Source organism: Antechinus flavipes, chromosome 4 (genome assembly GCF_016432865.1).
Source record: "Antechinus flavipes isolate AdamAnt ecotype Samford, QLD, Australia chromosome 4, AdamAnt_v2, whole genome shotgun sequence".
Taxonomy (NCBI): Eukaryota; Metazoa; Chordata; class Mammalia; order Dasyuromorphia; family Dasyuridae; genus Antechinus; species Antechinus flavipes.
In genome coordinates this window covers 177,899,452-177,925,208 of record NC_067401.1, presented here as the reverse complement: position 1 = coordinate 177,925,208, position 25,757 = coordinate 177,899,452, and the positions used below count along the sequence as shown (strand labels likewise).

General features: G+C 35.4%; 1 protein-coding gene across 2 annotated transcripts in view; it reads right to left on the bottom strand.

Annotated features, from left to right (window-relative positions):
* Nucleotides 1-1,580: 1,580 nt before the first annotated feature.
* Nucleotides 1,581-25,757, bottom strand: part of LOC127560749 (zinc finger protein with KRAB and SCAN domains 4-like) — a 50,396-nt gene continuing 26,219 nt past the window's right edge. Inside the window, exons 6-7 of one of the 2 annotated variants that reach the window (XM_051995585.1) lie at nucleotides 4,042-4,173; nucleotides 1,581-3,096 (exon numbers count right to left, since the gene is read on the bottom strand). In XM_051995585.1, the coding sequence (XP_051851545.1) occupies nucleotides 2,807-3,096; nucleotides 4,042-4,173 (422 nt within the window). In that variant the 3' untranslated portion in view covers nucleotides 1,581-2,806. Of the gene's footprint in view, nucleotides 3,097-4,041; nucleotides 4,174-19,040; nucleotides 19,076-25,757 lie in introns of those variants that run through there. The other variant, XM_051995584.1, reaches the window with a different exon arrangement.

The window sequence follows — 25,757 nt, the reverse complement described above, 5'->3', positions numbered from 1 at the left end:
CAACATACTTTGGTAACTAATGCATTCTGAAAATCTCAACACACCAGCCAAGCAAGCTTTATTACCTTTGAACAAGACACTGTGGCCAGGATGATATTCCTTAAGCAAGTTTATCAAGAAGTGCTATGGCAAGAGTTCAAATGGAGGAGAAAAAAAATTAATACAAATAAGATCTAGCCTTAACCTTCCAACAGACTGAAAAAACCTCTGGGTTTTTCTCTTTATTGTATATTGAGATTGTGTAAGGTAGAAAAGGAAAAATGTTTACTTCTCAATAAAGTGAATAATACTGGATGCTAAAAAAAAAAAAATAAAAAATCATTGAGCCAGCACAGGATAGTGGGAAGAACCATTTTCCAAGCATATGCCCATAGAATATCGTCCAATCGGTAGTTAGCCTCAAGTGTTCAGCAGTCCTAACCTCAGTGCATTGACTCAATAGTTTCAGCCCTCTACAAGGATCAGTTGAAATTATTTGAACTGTTTGGTTTGGAGTAGATAAGACTTAAGGGACTTGCTGATTTCAAATATCTATAGAGCTGTCATACGGGAATTAGACTTACTGTCCTTGGAACCAAAATGCAGAATTAGAACAAATATGTGGAAGATGCAGGTAGATCTTGATTCAATATAAGCAAGTATTCCAAAAATTAGAGCTGCCTTGGGTTATATTGATTACAGCATCACTGGAAAGTTTTAAGAATAATGTATTTTAGAAGGAATTTATGCTTTAAACAGAATAGAACTAGAAAAATGTATGGAGATTTCTTTGAGGAAAGAAACAATTTTTCATCCTCTCTTTATGTCTCAATGACCACACAGTGATCTTACACAAAAATAGGCAATAAGATTATTGTTCATCTTTGATCCAATAAAAAAGTTTGAGTTGTTTTTTTGGAGTAAGATTCTAAACAGGAGAATGGAAAAAGTGGATAGGAAGTCAGAAAACTTTGATTCTATTCCTGGCTTTGTCACTTAGTGACTTTGGACAAATTACATTATTTTGTTAGCTCATTTTTCTTATCTGTAAAATTAAGAGGTTTGGAACCAGTGAGTTCCTTTCTAGCTTAAAATACAATGAATTATTTTTATTTTTTACTATATTGCTGTGAAGACTGAGTTAGCACCCTGGTTATCTTAGAATCAGCCAGAGGCAGGATAAGCAAAAGTCCTTGGTCTTTATTCTTGGTCTTTAGGGGTAGAAGTGAATTGGTTGGATGCAGGATTTCCACGACCTCTCCTCTTTGTCTTCCACCCAAACATGACTCTGGCTAGTCTTATTCCACCCCCTAGTCCCTCCTACAATTCTTTGTATACACCAATTATCAAGCCAGCACAAAATAGTGGGAAGGGCCATTTTCCAAGCATATGCTATTAGAGTATTGTCCAATCAGTAATTAGCCTTAAGTGCTCGGTTGTATGACCTCAGTGCATCACCTCAAGAGTTTCAACCCTTTACATATTGCTATATAGCAAAAAATTAAATTAATCTTTAAGGCATATGTTTTGTGATTTTAGGGAAAAGTTCAGATTCACTCCTATAAATGACACTCTCAGATTCAATCAAAACGACAGTAAAATTTTAATTATACAATACATGAGATAGATTGCTTACAATAACATCCAATAAGCAAATAATACAAAGCAAACAGAGAATAATAAGGATAAGAATTAAAGCAGCAGAGAAAGATAAAGAAATATCACCAATTTGTAGGAGCTATCCACTCTAAATTGTCTCAGCTGGGGAATCCCAGTTCAGCAGCCTCTGAGTCTCGAATGGGAAGGTCCCAGGCAGATTGTCATCTCCATGGGTGAGATTCTGAAGAGGCTCAGGAGTGGCTGAACTTTATAGTGGGAGAAGGCTTTAAGATTACCAATAACTGACATCAGGAGGGGAGCCAACCCTCACTGAGCTGCACGTGCTCCAAGGAGTGGCTAGTTCCTTGAACTCTTAGGAAAGTGACCAAAGCACAGATGGTATGTTTTAAGAACTAAGTTCATTAGAACATCGCACACTCATGGGCTAGGGTCAGGGAACGGTCATGTTCTCATACAGGCTGGAATGAACTTACTTAAGTTTTACATAAGAATTTCAAATTTCTTATTCAGCATATTTATTATTTATTAGCTTATAAAATACCATTATTTTATGTTATTTGGTTCTGTTTTGGGGGTTCTTCTTCTCTTTTACTGATCTATTATTCTGTAATGTACTTTTTGTTTAGTACAAAAGAGTCTTAAAGATAATGGATGTACAGAATATACAAACATCAGATATAGTAAATTCTCCATCTTTTCTCCAACATTCCTTGATATTCTCATCTATTTATTTCATCATGTAAATATTTTGATGTTATCTAAAGTTCTAACACAGCCCATAAGTATTTAGATGAGGATATATTATATTTGCAAAATTAAAAAAAATTTTAAACTAAATAATATCTGAGGATCCTTCTAGCTAGGGATTGTTAAAATCAGACTAAATATTTCTGAAGTTTTATATTATTCTGGGGAAATATTGTTATATTACAATAGAATTGATGAAGTTATCAGAACAAAAGAAAATATTTAGGGAAGTTACTAACATGTGGTTGCCAGAGCTAAGGCATTTTTTTCACTTTTGATATTAACAATGTATTTAGACTACTTACACACACACACACAAGCTCTAAATTGTCACAGCAAGAAGAAACATTAGAAGTCACTTTTATTAATAAAGAAACTATAGTCCTGTGAAGACAATTGTGTCATTCAAGATGAATCTCAGGAGAGACAATTGAGCGATGCCACTGAGTTTAAGCAGAACCTATAATTTTTCGAGATTAAATACAAATACTGATTTTTCAAAAGGCCATATCTTACACCAGGATGATTGCCTGTGGTGGATAGAAGGGAGTGGTAACTTCAAAAGCATAAGTATAAGAAAGGAGAATAGAACATAAAGATGAAAAGGAGTAGGAGAGAGCAATGTTTTATAAAAACCATATAATTCCTCTAGGTGTTGCAGGTGAATTGTATGTTCCAAAGCAGATAGCTGGAATGAATGATGCCATTTTGTTGATGTAACCTTTTCCAGATCTAATATCTGAAAAAAAACTGTTCATAGCATGGAGAGTTAGCTTAATTCAGTAACTATGAATTTTTTGATGACAGATAAGGTTGTAATTAGGATTGAATCTTTTCCCACATTCATTACATCTAGGGGTTTATTCTCCAATGTGACTTTACTGATGTTCAATAAGAAAGATGCACCGACTATAATTTTTATTGCATTGGCTACATTCATAAGGTTTTTCTCCTTTGTGGATTCTCTGATGCTGAATAAGTCCTTGCACTCTGACTAAAGGCTCTTCCACATTCCATACACTGATACCATTTTTGTATATTGTGGATTCTCTGTAGATTAAAAAGATCTGAACTTCTACTAAAGGCTTTACCACATTTGTTATATTCATAAGGTCTCTCTCCAGTATGAATTCTTTGATGTCTAATAAGGCCTGAACTTTGAATAAAGTGTTTCCCACATTTATCACATTTATGCAGTCCTTCCTCTATAGGATTTTCCCAAAGCCTTGCCATCCTGCTCTCATGTCCACAAACTTGGGGCCATGGTGAGCATTCAAATTTAATCTATCAGATACCTCCCTGTGTGGTTCCATTGCCTTAGTATATTACTCCTTTAGTACTATCTCCAAATTCTCAGTGTTGGTCACACCATCTGAAACAATAAATAAACCATATAAATGTTACCTTCTCTGTGTGTATATAATAGTAAGGAATGTAGAAGGCCAAACAGAAATAAAATAATGGAGAAAAGCTACTCTTCTGGTCACAAGGCACTTTAATTTTTTGCCTTTGAACTTTTTCAATGTAGAACAAGTCTAGGAGAAATCTTCCCATGTTGCTACACAAGATGAAAATGTATGGAATAATGTGGCATTTTATTTTGATGTTACCCATTCCTTTTCCCAATACACATGACTCCTTTTTCTACATCTGACTGTTTTTTTGTTTTTTGTTTTTTTTTTTTTTTTAACTCACCTGTACAGATGCCTCTTAGGATCTCTTTTTTTTTTTTTTTTTTTTCAGTACCTTGTGGATCCAGAGACAGTGGTTCTTTCACTTCCTTCAGCTGGGAGATAATAGCAGTTTTGGAAAATGAAAATCTTGATGCTGGAGAAAAAAGGACCATGAATGAGACCAGACCGACCTTGAGCCCTACCCCTCCATTAGGAAAGCATGATTCATTCTTCTTGCGATACTCTGTTAAGCTCTTAGAGAATTGGGTAATTAAGTATAACATAAAGAATAAGATTTTTCACGTTATGCTTTGAGGAGACAAAACAAACACATATTCCATTTACTTTTGCTAAATTAATTTTATCTTTGTGCCTATATATAATATTATAGACTATAAATCTTCAGTAATAACCCACAATGACACAGCTTTTTAAGATTTACAAAGTGCTCTCTTTACAAAAACCTTGTGAAGTAGATTCTTCAAGTGTTATAAATTCTATTTCATAATCTCACTAATAGGGAGGAAATGAGAAAACTTTGAGGGTGTCCAGATATTAGGAGATGCGTTCTTTTCCAGAGCTAAGGCCCAGCAAGCAAACTGTGTCCTGAGTTTGGCATAATAGCAATACTTTATGCTTACCCTCTGGATGATTTCACCTTTTGAGAAAATCATATTTTTTATTATTTTGATCTTATTTCCTATGGGAATCCAGGGGAACTGGTACTACAGCTAATATGCTGCAGCAGAAAGTGATCAATCAACTCTCCTAACATGCTAAGTGAACTGAACAAATTGCTTCACTTCTATACCCACCATATTTAACTCTGGTTCTGTACCCTGCTGAATGATCACAAGGCTCAACAAGTCTTATGACTTGAGAAAATTACAAGGCTCAATGATCCTAATAACTTAGGGACTATTCCCACAGGACCGAAAAACATCTGAACTGTCCTAAGAAGTGTCAACCATAGAAACTGTTTATTCATGACCTAAGAATAACTGTGGTTTTCGTGTTAAAAAGCCCTATCCCTGTCACAAGCTATAAGCTCTCCTCAGGAAGATGGATTTCTACTTGCAAGCATTTTTCTCATTTTGAAATTAAACTTCTTCCTTCTCCTGTCTCTAATCTTTGTTCAGCTCCACAGTTTAGGGATTGGTTTTAGTCCAGCTGATAGAAGTTCATTATTGAGGAGAAGAAAGCTGGGCAAAATCTTAAATACTATTTCACTTGGTGATCAAATAGGCTCCTGTGGTTTCAATTATTATCTCAATGCTGTTGATTCTCAGATTTACTTATCCAGTGCTAATGTCCAATCTCATATCTGAAAGACAGATTGCTGTCTTTCAGCTTCTCTTTGTTTCCCTGAGAAATAGAGATTTGTGGCAGCCAGGCCACAAGTTATACCCCAATTCTGTCCATCTTCTACTCATGTTTCTCTGAATTCATCATATTTGTCATTTCTAAGACATAATAATATCCCACTATATTCATACTTTGCAATTTGTCCTGCATTTCCCAGCTGATGGGTACTTATTTTTGTTTCTAGTTCTTTGCACAACAAAAATACTGCTTTTTTCTTGTGCACAAGGGGCCATGAGACATCTTGTAGCTTTTAATAGAAAGGTAATGTCCCCAAAACACAAAGTGAAATATGTCAAACATGTTAGAATCTTCTATTCAAGGGGGCAGTAAATTAATAGGTAGTAAATATAATCCCCACTTCCATAAAACAATTTAAAATTGCACACACAAATGTTAAAATGTTAAAAGATATATTTTTGTTGTTCAGTTGTTTGTGACCCCATTTGGGTTTTCTTGGCAAAGATATTGGAATGGTTTGCCATTTCCTTCTCCAGCTCATTTTACAGATGAGCAACCGAAGCAAACAAAGTTAAAGGCTGAGTCACACAGCTAGTAAGTGTTGGAGGCCAAATTTAAATTCAAGTCTTTCTGACTCCATGGCAGCTAGCTGCCCACAGGAGATTGTTGTTCATCTCCATTCTCAAAGAAGACCAAAGGTAACAAGTATAATAATAGTGATAGTGGGACAGTTAGGTGGTGCAATGGATAAGAGTAGTAAACCTGAAATCAGGAATCCTCATCTTCCTGAGTTCAAAGCTGGCCTCAGACATTAGTTGTGTGAGAGTTGGCAGATCACTTAACCCTGTTTGCCTCAATTCCTCATTTGTAAAATGAGCTGGGGAAGGAAATGACAAACTACTTCAGTGTCTTTGCCAAGAAAATGCCAAATGTAATCAAGAGTTGTCAGAAATGAAATGATTCAATAACAACATAAAACCCCCCAAATAAACCTCTACATAATAATTTAGTTTCTCATCATTATACAGTGAAGTATTTGTATTTATTTATGACTATTAAGGGCACAATAAAATGCATTATAAAAACAACAAAACTACCAAAAAAAAAAAAAAAACCCACTCCAGATGAATAGATTTTTGCTTTGCAGATATATCAGACAACAAAAACACACACAAAAAAAATGAATAAATATAGCAATCAAGTAAAGCATAAGTAGTGAAGTAAATTACTTGAGGAAAAAAAGTTAAAAATAAATCAGAGAGGGGCAGCTAGGTGATGCAGTGGATAGAGTACCTAAAGTCAGGAGGACCCAAGTTCAAATTTGACCTCACTTAACACTTCCTAGCTGTGTGACTCTGGGCAAGTTACTTAACCCCAATTGCCTCAGCAAAAAAATTAAATTAAAAATAAATAAATAAATAAATAAGCCAGAGGGGGAGGATTCTGAAAAGATGGCAGAATAGGTCAGATAATTTCAAGCTCTCCAGATTTCTCCCACAAACAGAACAAATTTGTGCCTCAGGGCAAAGCCTGAGCTCCAACCAACTTTCACCTCTGGAGAGTAGGGAGTCAGGGAGTCAGGAAGTCCAGGTTCTGAATTCTTGAAGACAGAAAGAACTGTAACTTATTAGGAGTGCCAAGTCCAGTTGTGCTGTAGAGACACTGTCTTGGATAGGGAACCTCAGACAAAGTCAAACTTAAAGATTCAATCAAGAGAGAAATTTATGTTACAAATCAGTAATATTAATATTGTCTTAGATGTTTGTTTACATATTGTGAATGCATCTGCATATATATGTTTGTGTGTATATATATATATATATATATATATATATATATGTATGTGTGTGTGAATACACACACACACACACACACACACACATATCTGTGTTTAACTGTAGCATGCTTGGGGAAAGGAGGGGAGGATTAAAAGGGGAAAAGAGAATAAAGTTAAAAATGTGCAGCAGAGAACAAAAGAATACAAGGAAGCTACAAGGAAGCAAAGAAAAGATGGAGTCATGAATATAATCTATTTTATTATTATGGGTTTTTGGGAGGGAAATTTATTGTTATATATTTTGAATCCTTTCTGATGTTCTGCTGGGCACATGACAATGTTTTGTTTTGTTTTGTTTTTCTTTTCTGTTATTCTTATTCTATTTTGTTTTTTTCTTTATTTCATATTAGTTTTAAATAAATATTTTTTAAAAACAAAGAAAAGATAAATAAACCAGGAAGAGTTTGAACAACACCTGAGTTGTTCAAAGCAAAAGCAACAACAAAATGATTCTAGAGGAGTTATTAAAAGATTTCTTTCTAAAAGGACACAAGAAATTAAAAAAGAACTTACATAAAAGGGGTGATGGAGAACAAGTCTACAACACCATGGACTCATTCATAGATGGGACTTTGTTTAATAGGACTGAACTGCAGAATAGGAGAATGTATAAAAGAAGAAAAGGAAAAAATGAAGATAGAGGGCAATGTGTAATGTTGTCTAAAATTAAATCATTCAATGAAGGGAAAATAATTTCTGCAGTCTCTTAGGAAACTCCTGAGACTTCTCAGGAAATATAGATTGGCTATAAGGAAAAATGGTGGGGTGACAAAGGTAAGTATTGAAATATTGTGAAAGTTAAGGAGGAATCTTGATTCAGTGATGGGAAAAGGTTTTACTTACAAGTATTATGAGAGAAAAAGAGACACACAGAGGTGGGGGAGAGAGAGGGAGGAGCAAGAGTGAAGGGAGGGAGGGAGGGAGATTTTGAGAGAGAGAGAAAAAGAGAGAGAGAGAGAGAGAGAGAAAAGAAGAAGGGAGGGAAGGAGGGAGTCAGGAAGAGGGAGAGGGAGACTTAAGAAAATGGGTATAATCTTTATGAATTTGGTGCTTAGAAAGAGCGATTATGAGACAAATATACTCCTAATCCTTAATCCAGGAAATGATTAAACAAAGGATAATAAATATGAAGTCAGATAGTTTCAAAAGGGAACAAATCCAGGATGGTTAAGTAGAGGGAGAATTCAATTGACATCCCCTCCAAACACATAATATATATCACACATAAATAACATATAAAATAACACATAAAATCAAATTCTGGAGAGGCATAATGGAACATTTTAATATGGAAGATTGAAAGGAAAGGTCTATGACACTGCAGAGGGGAATGATCAGAAGTGTAGCACAATGGCAACACCAGTTTTAGGTCTTGTATACAGGTGGCAGCCAGAGTAGCAGAGAGAGAAATACACTCAGAGATAGTATCAGTATTGGCTAACTGGTCAGAAAGAAATTATAAAGAACCTCTTGGGTGCAGGACAAGGTACTGCTTATCAACTCCATTTGTTTTTATTTCAGATCACTATTGGAGAGGAGAATTTGTAGTTGCAAGGGAGCAGGGACCTTGGTTGCTGTTTCAGGGCTGAGAGAAAGCATAGGCTCTTTCCAGGTTATAGTTCCAGGGCAGAGAATAGTGTCAGAAATTCTGGAAAGACTTACATGAATTGATGCAAAGTGAAATGAATAGAATTAATAGAACATTATGCACAACAATAGCAATAGTATTCAATAAGAATTGTGAATGACTAAGCTATTTTCAGCAATTCAAGATCCAAGGCAATCCCAAAGAACTAATAATGAAACATACTATTTGCCTTCAGAGAAAGAACTCATTATTTGATTACAGACTAAAACATGTTTTTCTCCCACTTTATTATCTTTCTTTTATTTGAATTTTGCAAAAAGTGACTAATATGGAAATGTTTCAAATGATTGCACAAGTATAAATTATATCTGATCGCTTGCCATCTCAGGAAGGGGAAAGGGATAGAGTTTAGGGCTTAAAACCTTTTTAAAAAGTTTAAAAATTTTTTAACATGTATTTGGACAGAAAAATACATATTTTTTAAAAAGAAAAACTAGCATGCTCATCTAGTTACTAGAGCCTAGATGATACCTATCTCCACATCACACCCACTTGAAAGCATAAAAACTTGCAGACCTCTAGAACTAATTGTGAAATCAATAGTGTGAAAAAGGCCATTGCTTGGACTTCACCCACCACTGCCTTTTCTCCCTACTTCAAGTAAGCAGAGCTCAACTCTAATATAAAATTTAAAGTCAAGAAATAGACTGGAAAAATGATCAAACAACACAAAAAGAACCTAACCATAAAAAATTACTATGATGACAGGGAAGCTCAAGACACAAACTCAGAAGATAATGACATGAAAATAATTCTTCAAGGAAAATTACAGATTGAATACAAGTCAAATAAGAATTCCTGGAGGAGTGAAAGAGATTTTAAAAAGTACAAAAAAACAGATTTTAAAAATCAAATATAAGTGGAAGAGAGAAAAGAAATGAGAGTTGTTGGAATCTTTACAAACTGCTAACTCATTAGAGTTGATAGATTATTGATCTGCTCTTACAAGAAGATGTTTTGGGCCAGAACCTGAAACAAGGTACTAAGTAGAACTAATTGATACAATGCTTGTGTTTACACCTTTACTCAATGGAGTTCACAAGTATGCCAGCTTCACAAAGTAAACTTTGTAACTTTGTGAATTCACACCTCCCTTGAAGCTCTTAGGGCCAGAGAGCACTATGGGAGAGAGCACACCAAAGAAAAATCCCTCTCTCTCGTATCCTACAAGTCCTCTCTCTCGTATAAAAGAAACAGACAGAGGCTCTCGGACAGATTTCACCGGAATTACATGAAGAGTGGAGCTGGCTGGAGGCTGAAGAAAGCAGAGGCAGAAGCTGAAGGACAAAACCTTTGGATTTGGAGACATTCGGAGGGAGCTCTTGGAACCAAACAGAGAGATAGGCCTCTAAGAATCTAGCTATCCTGGCCCAAGGAAAGAGACAAGATTTGGAAGGAGAAATAAACGTTTGTATTTTTACGAGCTGGCTGCATTTGGGGTAATTATTGATCTGAACTGATACTAAGGCTGCCTCCAAGAAAACTTCCCCCGAGAAACCTGCATTCTCACCCAGAGAGAACCATTATCTTATTTTATATATTTTAAAAGAAGAAAATCATCACATTTTGGCACCCATTGGAAGGAGAAATAAACGTTTGTATTTTTACCAACTGGCTGCATTTGGGGTAATTATTGATATGAACTGATACTAAGGCTGCCTCCAAGAAAACTTCCCTGAGAAACCTACCTTTTCCCAGAGAGAACCATCATTTTATATTATATTAAAGAAGAACAAGAACACCAACAGAAAGTTACTCAGGAAAACTATGAAAAGAGAGTTAACATCTTGGTAAAAGAGGCACCAAAAACACCAAAGAAAACAACACTTTAAAAACAGAATTGACCAGATGAGGCTCAAAATCCCACTGAAGAAAGTTCTTCAGTGGTTTTCAGTCATGTCTGAGTCTTTGAGATCCTATTTGGAGTTTTCTTGGCGAGGATACTGAAGTGGTTTTGCATTTTCTTCTCCAGCTCATTTTAAAAATGAGGAGCCAGAGGTAAATTAAGTTGTGACTTGCCCTGTGTTACACAGCTAGTAAATGTCTCACACATCATATTTGAACTCAGAATAATGAGTTCTCTTGATTCCAGCTTTGTAATGTTCATGCTAGCTTTCTGGAGAATCTTGGGAGCAGCCTTGATCTTAACAGGACAGTCACCACGAGGATGGACAGGAATGGAGTCCAAAGTCTTAGTCTCCTTTGTCTGGCCCAGTGTCCTCCAGAAGTCTGCCAGTCTGCCAGTCTGCCAGTCTGACTTTGGTCTTGATCTTAGTGGAGGAGTGCAGGAGGTAGGAGAGCCACCAGGAGAATGGTCAAAAATGGAATGTCTCTATTTCCAGTCCTCTCAGCCCTTAACTAATTTAGTATGATTACATCATTACAGCACACAAAATATGTGTGAACCAGAAAATCATTACATCACCATACTAAGTACTAAGTATATGTGAACTAGAGAACCATTATCTTATCAATCACACTGAGTAAACACTCTGTTGTAAGTATCCTTGTTTCAAATATACTTTTCCAGAGTTCCGGCCCACTACATCTCCCACTTTCTTTTGTTTTAGAACACAAGTGATCATGCCCTCCCTGACTTCTCAGGAAGGGAGTTGAGCACCAAGGGAAAATGGGGAGCCAAACCAGGTATTGTTAGCAAATTTCCTCTGGGCTGAAGGGTCTTAATTGAAACAGATATACAAAAATCCATCAACATGGGGGGTATTACACAAACACATAATAATATAGCACAGGCTAGTAGTGATGTAACAAACAACATGAATCAAGATGAGTCCATAAGTCCTAGAAGGAGGGTACATAAATAACAATCACAGATACACCTCCTTCAGCAGCCAAGAGATATTTCAAAATCAATTCTCCATTACTTCATGTGTCAGGGAACTCAATGATTCCTGCAGGTTTTGAAGTCCTGCAACAGTCTCATCATGTGTCAGGGAATCCAATGATTCCTGCAGATTTTAAAGTCCTACATCAGTCTTATCTACAATTTTTGATGTTCATGAGTCAGTTGTCATACACATTTGGTTAACAGCTATGCTTTTTCAGTGGCACATGTAGTCAGAGATGGAACCATCTGATGTTTCTTGGGTCTTTTCCTTTGTTCTTCTTTTTCCTTCTATCTCTGATGGACAAGGTGAATATGGCTCTTTTGCACCCATCTGACTCTTTCTCCATCTGCAGAGATACAAGCAAACCTTCTCCTCCAAGCAGTTAACCTATCGGGTCCTTTCCATTCACCACTTTCTGGATCTCTCTACATCACCTGACAATTATTTAAAGATAGTGGAACTACTCACAATGAACACTGCCCTTCCGGGGGTTATAAAAATCTGTCTGCTGGAGCCAGTGCATCTTTATCAAAAATAAACAAATTAATAGTGCAAAGGGCTAAATTTAGAAATTCTCTAGGGTTATCTGTGGCTTGCCCTTTCTTTTGTTTTTGGAGGAGCATCTTGATGTCTCTGTTTCTCCTCTATACTACTGCTTGTGATGACCGCGCTAGCACCCAGGATACCCCAGAATCAGCCGGAATCAGGATAAGCAAAAGTTCTTAATCTTTATTCTCAGTCTTTAGATGCAGGATTCAACAGGATGGAAGCAGAATCTCCGCGACCACCTTCTCCCTTGTCTACTGCCAAGAGTGTGACTCTTGCTTGTCTTACTTCACCCAGTCCTTCCTACAATCCTCTATACACCAATCATTGAGCCAGTACGGATAGTGGAAAGGACAATTTTCCAAGCATATGACCATAGAGTATTGTCCAATCAGTAGTTAGCTTCAAGTGCTTGGCCGTCCTGACCTCAGTGCATTGAATTCAATAGTTTCAGCCCTCTACAATTGCCTGTCCTTGAGGATTAAAAGATATGCCAGTGGTGTGTAAAATCTGATACTCCTGAATAATAATTAAGAGCTAGCATGATTGCATACAATTCATTCTGCTGAGTGGACTGAAAAAGAGTTCTGACTACTCTTTTTATAGTTAAGTCATGAGAGTATACAGCACAAATGTTATGTTTGGATGCATCTGTAAAGATAGTTGGTCCTTTAAGAGGAACCTTAGAAACCTTTTCTTCAAAAATCCATGGCCAATTATGTAATAGCCAAATATGTAATTTGGAGCTGTGGTCAATAAAATTTGCTACTCTGGGATGGTTTCAGAACATACATTAATTGTGCATTGGTATAAAGGATGTATATCTTGTCAGGTCTTATTCCAGATAATTGTACTACTCGCTTAATTGCCTTTAGTAAAATTCTAGCCACAAACACTGGATAAGGAGTAAGGCTTTGTTCTGGTTGTGCTGGGAAGTTTACCCACTCTATCACGCTGTCTCCTTTATGAAGGACTGCTGTGGATGCTTCTTGTGTAGCAAAAACTGATATTTCCAAGGGTTTTTGAGTAACTCTTTCAACCACATTGAATAAAGCCAGTTCAACTTCTCTCAAAGCTTCTTGAGCTTGATTTGTAAGCTGGCATAGTGAGTCCATTGGATATCTCCTATCAATTTTTTAAAGTCATTTAAGGTGTTCAAATTCTCTGTTCTTAAAGAAAGCACCTTAGGATATACTACCTATCCTAAATATTGAAAAGGAGCATGCCTTTGAATTTTTTCTGAAGCTATATACAATTTGTAGTTCCTAAGGGTTTTTATGGAATTTTGTAAACATGCTTCTAAAATTTGCTCCTCAAATGTACATCCCAAGACATCATCCATGCAATGTAATAACATAACTTTTGGAAATGCTTTTCTTACTGGAGTAAAAACAGCAGCAATATATATTTGACACATAGTAGGGCTGTTTTTCATTCCCTGTGCCAAAACTGTCCATTCATATCTTTTATAAGGCTCAGCTAAGTTAACACTGGGTACTGAAAAGGCAAATCTTTTTATATCCCCCTTATCCAAAGGGATAGAATAGAAACAATCCTTAATATCTGTAACCCAAAAAGGCTATTCTCTAGGCAACTGAGTAGGAGATGGAAGTCCAGGCTGAAGAGTTCCCATAAATTCCATCTGTTCATTTACTTTTCTTATATCAGTCAACATCCTCCACAGATTTCTTTTTTACAACAAATACAGGGGAATTCCAAGGTTGTAAGTGTTCTTGGTCGAGTTGCTCTTGTATTATATCTAATAAGGCCTGAATTTTTTCACTTGCTAAGGGCTATTATTCTACCCACATGGGTGTATCAGTTTTCCATTGAAACTCAACAGGTGAGAGTGCAGGCAGGTCTTCAACAGCAGCCCTACCTAAAAAGCCGAACTACTCAATTGTAATCCACTGTTTTAAGATGTCTCTTCCCCATAGATTGATGATGATTTTTCTACTACAAAAGGAGTAAAAACTCCTGTTTCACCTTCAAATATCATCTCAAAGGGGTAGCACTAACTTCAGCTGCTATTGATCCTCCTATACCAGACATATAGGTGTCTGTCTTAATCTTTGGCCAATGACTAGGCCAGTTGGCACCTCTAATGACTGTACTATCTGCACTGTCTACCAACCCTTTCAATGGTATGCCATTTACACAGATAGTGAGCATAGGAAGGTCAGTTGTAACAGCAGCAGTTCAGAATATTCCTGGATTCTGTTGCTGGGATCTGGATAAATCTGGATAAATACCACCAAATTGCCTATTAGGAATATATATCAGTAAACCTGATGCTTCTACTTCTCCTGCTTGATAAGTCACACATTGTTTACCTGTATTGGTGACTGGGATATTAGCTACACATTCCCCAGTTTCCCAAATTAGTGTATGGATAGACACTATTTTGTAAGCACTCTCAGGAGGTGAAATGGTCAAGTCTACAGTGCCTAGAGGTAAGGATCCATAGTCCTGACAGGGACAGATTTCACATCTCCAGGGGATATTTCAGTAGTCCCAGCAGCATACAACCCTATTGGCCCCAATTGTAATCCTTTTCTCCCATCAGGTTGCTTCCTGGCTGATTGATTATGTAATCCCTTTTTCCCATCAGGTTGTTCCTTGACTGATTGATCATGTCAGAGTACTGAACTTCTAAAGACTCTCTGGGTGTAACATTGGCTACATCATGCTTCAAGTGTGTTTTTGTCTGGGGTCCTGGAGCCAAGCCCTGCTTCTCATTTCCCTGAATCAATCTACATTCTGATGCCCAATGGAAGCCTCTGTTTCATTTTGGACATAGGGTTTTGGATCTTGTTCTCCCACCCTGTCTTCTCTGTCATCATTGAGCTTTTTATATGCCCTACTTTACCACACTGAAAACATTGACAAGTCTCTCTGGAAGTCCCTTGCCAAAAAGGACCCTGTCTTCCCATGTTCAGATCTTGAAAAGTGTGCATTACAACCTGGGTATAAAAGGTATTCGTGCTTACTGTGGCACAGTATCTTATGATTTCATCTAAAGGAGAATCCTTGTGTAGTCTTAGTATAATTCTTTTACAAATCTCATTAGCATTTTCTTTAGCAAGTTGTCTTATCATAATTTCTGTTGCTACATTTTCACCAATAGTTCATATGGCAGCTGTCTGCAGATGTCCCACAAAATCAGCAAAGAGTTCATTTGGACTTTGCACTATTTTTGTGAAGGCTTCCCCTTTATTTTGTCTTCCTAGAAGGGTGCCCCATGGTTTGAGAGCAGCAGCAGCAATTTGATCATATGCTGCTACAGGGTAATTAATCTGTGCTAAAGTGTCTGCATAAAGACCAAAACCTGCTGGTTGATCAAAGGTGACTGGTATATTAACTCCCGGTTGCCTATTTTGTTGAGCTTGTATTTTACAGAGTTCACTATACTCAGAGAGCCACAACAAGTTTTGTCCAGCTTCTAAACATGTCCTTGCTATAGATTTCCAAAAGCCAAATTCTCTAATAACATCTTAACATAAGATGATGTAGACCCATAGAGTACAAGCCTTTTTCAGATCTTTGATAATTCTAGGTTAAATGGAGTGTATTTTCTTTTTTCTTGACCTGAAGAGTCAATCTCTTCAATCACAGGGTATGCTTTTGTTTTTAACTCAGATATATCTTGCCCTTCATTTTTAGCTTTAATTAATGCCTTTTGTAATAGTGTCATAAGGTGGACAAAGCTGCTACATGAAAAGTGCTGATTGAGAAGCACCACACTCCTTAATTTCATCAGCATTGTACTTAACTCCCTTATTTTCCAATTCTTTATGTTTTTCAGCTGCTTTGTCAATACTACCCTGCTCCTACTCTTTCTCCTTTTTCCTTATTTTAGAACTTATGTAATTCCTTATAGCCAATTGTATTATGCCGCATATATTGTTTCCTCAGGAAGTGAATCGGGAACTTAGTATTGATTGTAATGTTCAATTAGTTGCTCTCTCACTAGTTTCCACTTATCTGGCTCTAATTTTTCTTCCTTAAAGAACCAAAGAGACGTATATTCTGAGTGTTCAATGATCTGTTCCCAAGTTACCAACAAACCTTGCTCCTTCATTAACCTAACTATGCTTGCTACACACTTCCCCTGGGGTGGGAGGAAGGCTCTTTTCTTAGTATTTGCTCCATTTTAGTTAAAAAATGAAAGTGACTAGTTTACTCACCCCATTTCAAGGTCAGAGAAGTCCCTCTTATGATTGCATCAGTCGAATTACTGAATGTAGGTCCTTATGTCCATGTTTGGGCACCAAAATGCAATGTTCGGGCTACCTTTCTGGAGGATTTTGCCTTAATCTTAGCAGGATAGTCACCACGAAGATGGACAGGAATAGAGTTCAAAGAGTCCAAATTGTCTCCTTCATCTGACCCAGTCTGACAGTCTGTCCCAGTCTCCTCCAGTAGTCTGCCAGTCTGCCAGTCTGACTTTGGTCTTGATCTTAGTGGAGGAGAGCAGGAGGCAGGAGAGCCACCAAGAGGATGGTCAAAAATGGAATGTCTCTCTTTTCAGTCCTCTCAGCCCTTAAATACTTTAGTATGATTACATCATTACAGAACACTAAATATGTATGAACTAGAGAACCATTACATCACGATACTATGTAGTAAGTATATGTGAATTAGAGAACCATTATCTCATCAATCACACTGAGTAAACACCCTGCTATAAGTATCTTTGTTTCAAGTATACTTTTCCAGAATTCCTGCCCTCTACACAGGTCCAGGATTCTATCCACTACACCACTTAACTGCAAAAAAAAAAAAAAAAGAAAAGAAAAGAAAAGAAAAAAGGAACTCCTTAAAAAGCAAAATTGGCTAAATTGGGGGGAAAAAAAAGAGCTACAAGATTTCTCTAAAGAAAATAATACCTGAAAAATCAGAATTGGGCAAAATAGAAGCTAATGATTCTATGAGATATCAAGAAACAATGACACAAAGTTTAAAAAAAAAAAGAAAAAGAAAAGAAAATATGACCAGGGATGGAGAGAAAACTTGATATTCAAATAGAAGATTCAAGAGAAGCATCAAAAGAGTAAACATGAAAGAGAATTCATGAGGGGCCAAGCCAAGACAACTCTCCTTTTCCCTCAATCTATTCTAACAAAATTCAGCCTTGGAATTAGTGCCAGACTGTCAGAACCCATGAATATAGGAAGTACAACACATTACCAAACAAAGATAATCTCGAATTCATCAGAAAAGTCTGTTTTTGCTTGTGGGCAGGGATGGCGAGGCCAGGAGCAAAGTCAGGCAAATTGTCAGTGAGAGCCTGGGAAACAGCTCACCCTGAGCAGACTGGAGGGGGATGAGATGTGGTCTCTGCTGGCAGAAAATCTGCTGGGAGAACTCTACCCCAGTGTGAGCTACTCTGCCCTGGCAGGAAACCAGTAGATCAGCACAGAAGCTATGCTTCTGTAGATTGATTCAGGGAAATGAAAAACACAAGGGGTAAAGATTATAATTCCAAAACATTAGACTCTCAGGACCTGGCCACACCCACCCAACACCTAGAGTGACTCAGCGTGATTCAAGCATAGCTGCAGTTACTGGTCCCAGCACAACCCTAGTAGCGGCCTTTCTGCCGCTGCTGATTTCAGCACAACTGCTAATGCCAGCACAGCCAGTGGGTGCTGTCCCACTGCCCCTTCACTGCCACTTCCTGTTGTCTGTAGAGGCAGCTTGAAAATACCCCACTGTCCTCAATAAGCAGACCATAGTTTTGTTTTGTTTTGTTTTTCCCCAAAATGAGCAAAAAAGCAAAGCAGGCTCTAACTATAGATAGCTGCTATACAGAAAGAGAGCAAACTTCAAACTTTTAGAAGACTAAAAACAGTTTGTCTCTAGATCCAAAGGTAGTTATAATCTGATCCCCATCACACAAAGCTCTCATAGAAGAAATTAAAAAGGATCTTAAAAGAGAGCTAGAAAAAAAATGGGGAAAGGAAAGGAAAGCTTTGCAAGATGGTCAGGATAAGTCATGTTACTCATCAAAAGGTAGAGTGTATAAAGAAATCAACTCCCTGAAAAATAGAATTTGCGAATTGGAAAAGATAAGCAACTCTCAGGGAAACAGAATTTGTGAATTGGAAAAGGTAAACAATTCCAAGGAAAACTGAATGTGTGAATTGGAAAAAGAAAATAATTCTTTTTAAAAAAATAGTGAAATGGAAAAAAAAATCCATAGACCAAAACAACTCATTTAAAAACTCAATTGGACAAATGCAAAAAGAAATTTTCAAAAAATAAATGAAGAAAATAATTCATTAAAAATCAGACTGGAGCAAATGGAAATGAATGACTCAAGGAGACACCAAGAATCAGTCAAGCAAAACCAAAAAAAAAAAAAAAAAGAAAGAAAGAAAAAATACAAAAATAAAGTTAAATACCTACTTGGGAAAACAACAGACCTGGAAAACAGATCTAGGAGAGATAATCTAAGCACTACTGGACTTCCTGAAAATCATGATGGATAAAAGCGCCTAGACACTATTTTTCAGGAAGTCATCAAAGAGAATTGTCCAGATGTTATAGAAACAGAAAGTAAAATAGACATTGAAAGAATTCATTGATCACCTACTGAAAGAGATCCCAAAATCAAAACTTCAAGAAACATTGTGGCTAAATTCCAGAAATCAGACCAAGGGGAAAATACTATAAAAGCCAGGAAAAAAACAATTCAAATACCAAGGAGCCACAATAAGGATCACTCGGATCTCACAGCATACACATTAAAACATTGAAGGGCCTGGAATCTGATATTCTGAAAAGCAATGTGTGTGCATCCAAGAATAACTTACCCTGCTAAACTGAGCATTTTCTTCCAGGAAAGCAGCTGAAAAACATAAAGAATTGGAAAATAAAGGAGTTAAGTACAATGCTGATGAAATTAAGGAGTGTGGTGCTTCTCAATCAGCACTTTTCATGTAGCAGCTTTGTCCACCTTATGAAACTATTACAAAAGGCATTAATTAAAGCTAAAAATTAAGGGCAAGATATATCTGAGTTAAAAATATTCTGAGGGAATGAAGGAAGGGGGATGTATATTCACTGAAATAGGTGAATTCCATTTATTTCTGACAAAAAAATCAGAGCTAAATAAAAGGTTTGACTTTCAAATATAGGACTCAAGAGAAGCATAAAAAGGTAAACAGAACTCTTGGGAACTGTGTTTCTGTTATGGCTATATATAAATAGTACATATATAATTTGATTTTACCATTATAATATATATAAAAAAGAAACTAGATGAGGAAAGGAAATTATACCCAAAAAAAGCAAAAAGTGGAGGTAAAAAGAGGGAAACTACATCTCACGAACAGGCAAAGGAAACCTATTATATCTGAGGGAATGAAGGAAGGGGGATGAATATGGTGTGAATCTTACTCTCATTAGATTTGGCTCAAAGAGAAAATATTAGACATATTTGGTTTACATAGAAACTTCTCCCACTTCATTGAAAAGTGGGAGGGGTAACAAAACAATCATTAACTTTAATAATCTAGTGTTTGACAAACCCAAAGACCCCAGCTTTTGGGATAAAAACTCACTGTTTGACAAAAACGGCTGGGAAAATTGGAAATTAGTATGGTAGAAATTAGACATTGATCCATACTTAACACCTTACATCAACTTAAGGTCAAAATGGGCTCATGACTTAGGCATAAAGAATGAGATCATAAATAAATTAGAAGAACATAGGATAGTTTACCTCTGAGGCCTGTGGAAGAGGAAGGAATTTATGACCAAAGAAGAACTAGAGATCATTATTGATCACAAAATAGAAAATTATGATCATATCAAATTGAAAAGTTTTTGTACAAATAAAACTAATGCAGACAAGATTAGAAGGGAAGCAATAAACTGGGAAAACATTTTTACAGTTAAAGGTTCTGATAAAGACTTCATTTCCAAAATATATAGAGAATTGACTCTAATTTATAAGAAATCAAGCCATTCTTCAATTGATAAATGGTTAAAGGATATGAACAGAAAATTCTCATATGAAGAAATTGAAACTATTTCTAGCCATATGAAAATGTGCTTCAAGTCATTATTAATCAGAGAAAGGCAAATTAAGACAACTCTGAGATACCACTACAAACCTGTCAGGTTGGCTAGAATGACAGGGAAAGATTATGTGGAATGTGGAGGGGATGTGGGAAAACTGGGACACTGATGCTTTGTTGGTGGAATTGTAAATGGATCCAAACATTTTGGAGAGCAGTTTGGAACTACGCTCAAAAAGTTATCCAACTGTGCATACCCCTTGATCCAGCAGTGCTACTACTGGGCTTATATCCCAAAGAGATCTTAAAGAAGGGAAAGGGACCTCTATGTGCAAAAATGTTTGTGGCAGCCCTCTTTGTAGTGGCCAAAAACTGGAAACTGAGTGGATGCCCCTCAATTGGAGAATGGCTGGGTAAATTGTGATATATGAATGTTATGGAATATTACTGTTCTGTAAGAAAAGAAAGAACAGAGAAAGAAAATTATAGACCAATCACCCTAATGAACATCAATGCAAAAATCTTAAATAAAATCTTAGCAAAAAGATTACAGAAAATCATCTCCAGGATAATACACCATGACCAAATTAGACTTAAACTAGGAATGCAGGGCTGGTTCAATATTAGGAAAACTATTAGCATAATTGACTATATCAATAATCAAATTAATAAAAACCATATGATCATCTCAATAGATGCAGAAAAAGCATTTGATAAAATCCAACACCTATTCCTATTAAAAAACACTAGAGAGTATAGGAATAAATGGACTTTTCCTTAAAATAGTCAGTAGCATCTATTTAAAATGTTCAGTAAACATCATATGTAATGGTGATAAACTGGAACCATTCCCAATAAAATCAGGAGTGAAACAAGGTTGCCCTCTTTCACCATTACTATTCAATATTGTATTAGAAATGCTAGCTTCTGCAATAAGAGATGAAAAAGAAATTACAGGAATTAGAGGAGGTAATGAGGAAACCAAATTATCGCTCTTTGCAGACAATATGATGGTATACTTAGAAAATCCCAGAGATTCTATTAAAAAGCTATTAGAAATAATCCACAACTTTAGCAAAGTTGCAGGATACAAAATAAATCCACATAAATCCTTAGCATTTTTATACATCACTAACAAAATCTAACAGCAAAAGATACAAAGAGAAATTCCATTTAAAATAACTATTGAAAGTATAAAATATTTGGGAATCTATCTGCCAAAGGAAAGTCAGGAACCATATGAGCAAACTACAAAACACTTTCCACACAAATAAAGTCAAATCTAAATAATTGGAAAAATATTAAGTGCTCTTGGATAGGCCAAGCGAATATAATAAGGATGACAATACTACCTAAAGTAATCTGTTTATTTGGTGTTGTACCAATCAGACTCTCAAGAAACTATTTTAATGATCTAGGAAAAATAACAACAAAATTCATCTGGAAGAACAAAGAGTCAAGAATTTCAAGGGAACTAATAAAAAAAAAAAAAATCAAATGAAGGTGGCCTAGCTGTACCTGATCTAAAACTATATTATAAAGCAGAGGTCACCAAAACCATTTGATATTGGCTAAGAAATAGACTACTTGATCAGTGGAATAGGTTAGGTTCACAGGACAAAATAGTCAATAACTTTAATAATCTAGTGTTTGACAAACCCAAAGACCCCAACTTTTGGGATAAGAATTCACTATTTGAGAAAAACTGCTGGGAAAATTGGAAATTAGCATGGCAGAAACTAGGCAGTGATCCACACTTAATACTGTATACCAAGATGGGTTCATGATCTAGGCATAAAGAATGAGATCATAAATTAGAGGAACATAGGATAGTTTACCTCTCAGACATGTGGAGGAGGAAGGAAGTTGTGACCAAAAAAGAACTGGAGGTCATTATTGATCACAAAATAGAAAATTTTGATTACATCAAATTAAAAAGCCTTTGTACAAACAAAATGAATCCAAAAAATTAGAAGGGAAGTAACAAACTGGGAAAACATTTTTATAGTTTAAGGTTCTAATAAAGGCCTCATTTCCAAAATATATAGAGAATTGACTCTAATTTATAAGAAATCAAGCCATTCTCCATTTGATAAGTGGTCAAAGGATATAAACAGACAATTTTCAGATGATGAAATTGAAACTATTTCCACTCATATGAGTGTTCCAAATCACTATTGATCAGAGAAATGCAAATTAAGACAACTCTGAGATACCACTACACACCTAGCAGATTGGCTAAGATGACAGGAAAAAATGATGATGAATATTGGAGGGGATGTGGGAAAACTGGGACACTGATGCATTGTTGGTGGAGTTGTGAATGAATCTAACCATTCTGGAGATCGATCTGGAATTATGCCCAAAAAATTATCAAACTGTGCATACCCTTTGATCTAGCAGTGCTACTACTGGGCTTATATCCCAAAGAAATAATAAAGAAGGGAAAGGGACCTGTATGTGCCAAAACATTTGTGGCTAGAAACTGGAAAATGAATGGATGCCCATCAGTTGGAGAATGGTTGAGTAAATTGTGGTATGTGAATGTTATGGAATATTATTGTTCTGTAAGAAATGACCAGCAGGATGAATACAGAGAGGTTTGGAGAGACTTACATGAACTGATGCTAAGTAAAATGAGCAGAACCAGATCATTATATACTCCAACAACGATACTGTATGGGGATGTAATCTGATGGAAGTGGATATCTTCAACAAAGAGAAGATCTCAGTTCCAATTGATCTATGATGGACAGAAGCAGCTATACCCAGAGAAGGAACACTGGGAAATGAGTGTAAACTGTTTGTATTTATGTTTTTCTTCCCAGGTTATTTTTACCTTCTGAATCCAATTCTTCCTGTGCAACAAGAGAACTGTTCGGTTCTGTATACATATATTGTATCTAGGATATACTGTAACATATTTAACACTTATAAAACTGCTTGCCATCCAGGGGAGGGACTAAAGGGAGGGAAGGGAAAAAAATTTTATAGGATAAAACAGTCAATAACTATAGCAATCTAGTGTTTGACAAACCCATTATCTTTTAGGATAAGAATTCATTATTTGACAAAAATTGCTGGGAAAATTGTAAATTAGTATGGCAGAAATTAGGCACTGATCCACACTTAACACTGTACACCAAGATAAGATTAGAATGGTTTCATGATCTAGGCATAAAGAATGAGATTATAAATAATTAGAAGAACATAGGATCATTTACCTCTCAGACTTGTGGAGAAGGAAGGAATTTGTGTCCAAAGAAGAACTAGACATCATTATTGGTCACAAAATAGAAAATTTAGATTTTATTAAGTTAAAAAGATGGTAATGGAGATAATTAATAGCGTTAGCAAAGATGAAAGTTATAAAAACCCTTACAAAAAATCAACAGTATTTTTATATAATAAAAAACAAAATGTAAGAAATAATAATAGGGAAATTCCATTGAAAATAAATATAAATTCTTATGATATGAATATGAATATGAAGAAATTTGTTAAAACAAGAAGTACCAAAAATATAAGCAATGATTAAAACAATATAAATGAAAAGAGCAACAACCACTGAACAATCGAAAGTTGATGTAACAAAACTAACAAAATAAAAAATAACAGACATAGCCTTAATGAAAAAATGTGAAAAGATACTTCTTTTGAAAAAATGAAAACTTGACAGACATGGAATACTGTACATGTTTTCAGACATTTTTGACAAACTGATTGGTTTTGCTAATTATTTGCCTCTTCTTTGATATAAAAATATTGCTTGTTATATGTGATGGTTTTCTGGGATGGCAGCAGGGGAATAGTGGAAAAAATCCCAGTAATATAAAAACCAAAATAAATAAATAAATGAATTAATTCTGGAAGAATTTTAAAGATAAAAGGGATAATAACTCAGACGGAAAAATTGCCAACACCAACACCCTCCACAAAAATAGGCTATTTATTACATTAGAATAAAAGTTTTTACAAATTAGAATAAATTAAGTTTCTAGAATAAGATGAGATGTTGGAATGTTTGAATCTGTACCATGAAATACTATAAAACATAGCTGAAATAAAAACAAAAGGCAAAGTTATATCAGATTTTTGTGGTTTGAAAACAACTGTGATGATTATAGGGATAGAAACAGAGCATCTTTTAGCTATATGGATTGAATTTCTTTTAGAGCAATCACTCAGAAAAAAGTTTCAAGTGTATTTAAGATGGTGAAAGAAAACAAATGAAGTGAATAATGAAGTAACTTTTACTATAAGTGTTGGTTTGATTACTTGAAAAGTCAAAACTTAAATGCATAATGTTAAAATCACCAGAGAAGTAGCCAAGGTAGATGAGAATATGGCAACTATTGTTTTGAAGAAAATAATTGAATATACTGTTCAATAATTATTAAATGTTCATGAAACCAGTTTATTCTGGGAAAAAAAAGTCTTCCTAGAATTTCTAAGAAAAAAAAAACTGATTTTAAAATCTCTAAAGCTCCCCTAATACATTTATTGAGAAGTAATTGAAAAGAGCATTTTGAATTAAAATCCATATTGTTTTACTGGTCTGGAAATCCTAGTGCTCTGAGAGACTATGACTATCAATTGCTTTCAGTTCTTTGGTATTCAAATAAGAATGCATGAATAAGTAAAGTTGTTTCTGAAGTCTGTTTTTCAAGTTAGTTTAGTCCAACTATTAAAAAATAGTGCAAAAATAACAATATCACACTTAAAGCATTACTGATTTTAATATTGCAGGTCATCTAATTACACTTGGTTTATTATGTGAAAATGGAAGCATGCAAATTTCCTAAGACCTGGGTAAACCTCTTTGTACCTGCCAATGAAGATAGGGAAGATATTTAAATCTATACTACTAAAATATTTTAATCAATGATACTGACATTTTGGTCATATCACTGAAACAGGCATATCTTTAGGTATGATATTAATTTTAAAAATTTCCTCTCTATAAATACTTTATTACTTTTTCTTTTGACTCTTTTATTCCTAGTCCTTAGCACAGTTTCTGGCAGAAAGAAGGTATTTAATAAATGTTTATTAATCAATTGATAGATTCACTTATTCAGAACTAGAAAAATAAATCATATCAGGACAACACATTATAAAGGAAAATAATTTTGAAAGACTTAAGAACTTTGATTACTGGAATAGCCAGCCATGTCTTCATGGAACCTATGATGAAACATGTTACACACTTTCTGATAAAGTAATACAGAAAAATACATTTTTGGAGTTTATTTAGCATAGTGTTTGTTTTTAAAAATCCTTTCTTTCTATTTTTATTTTGGGAGGAAAAGATAGAAGGAGAAAAGAGATTATTAATCATAATACAAAAAATAGGGTTTTTTTTGCACAGAAGAGAACAGAAAAAATTTCAGAAGGAATCATAGAAAAGTAAAAATGTTTAATGTATTAGAATTTATTATATGCTTTTTAAAAAGTCAGTGGTTATCAAATAGAGATTTACAATAATCTTTATGTTCTATTGTATAT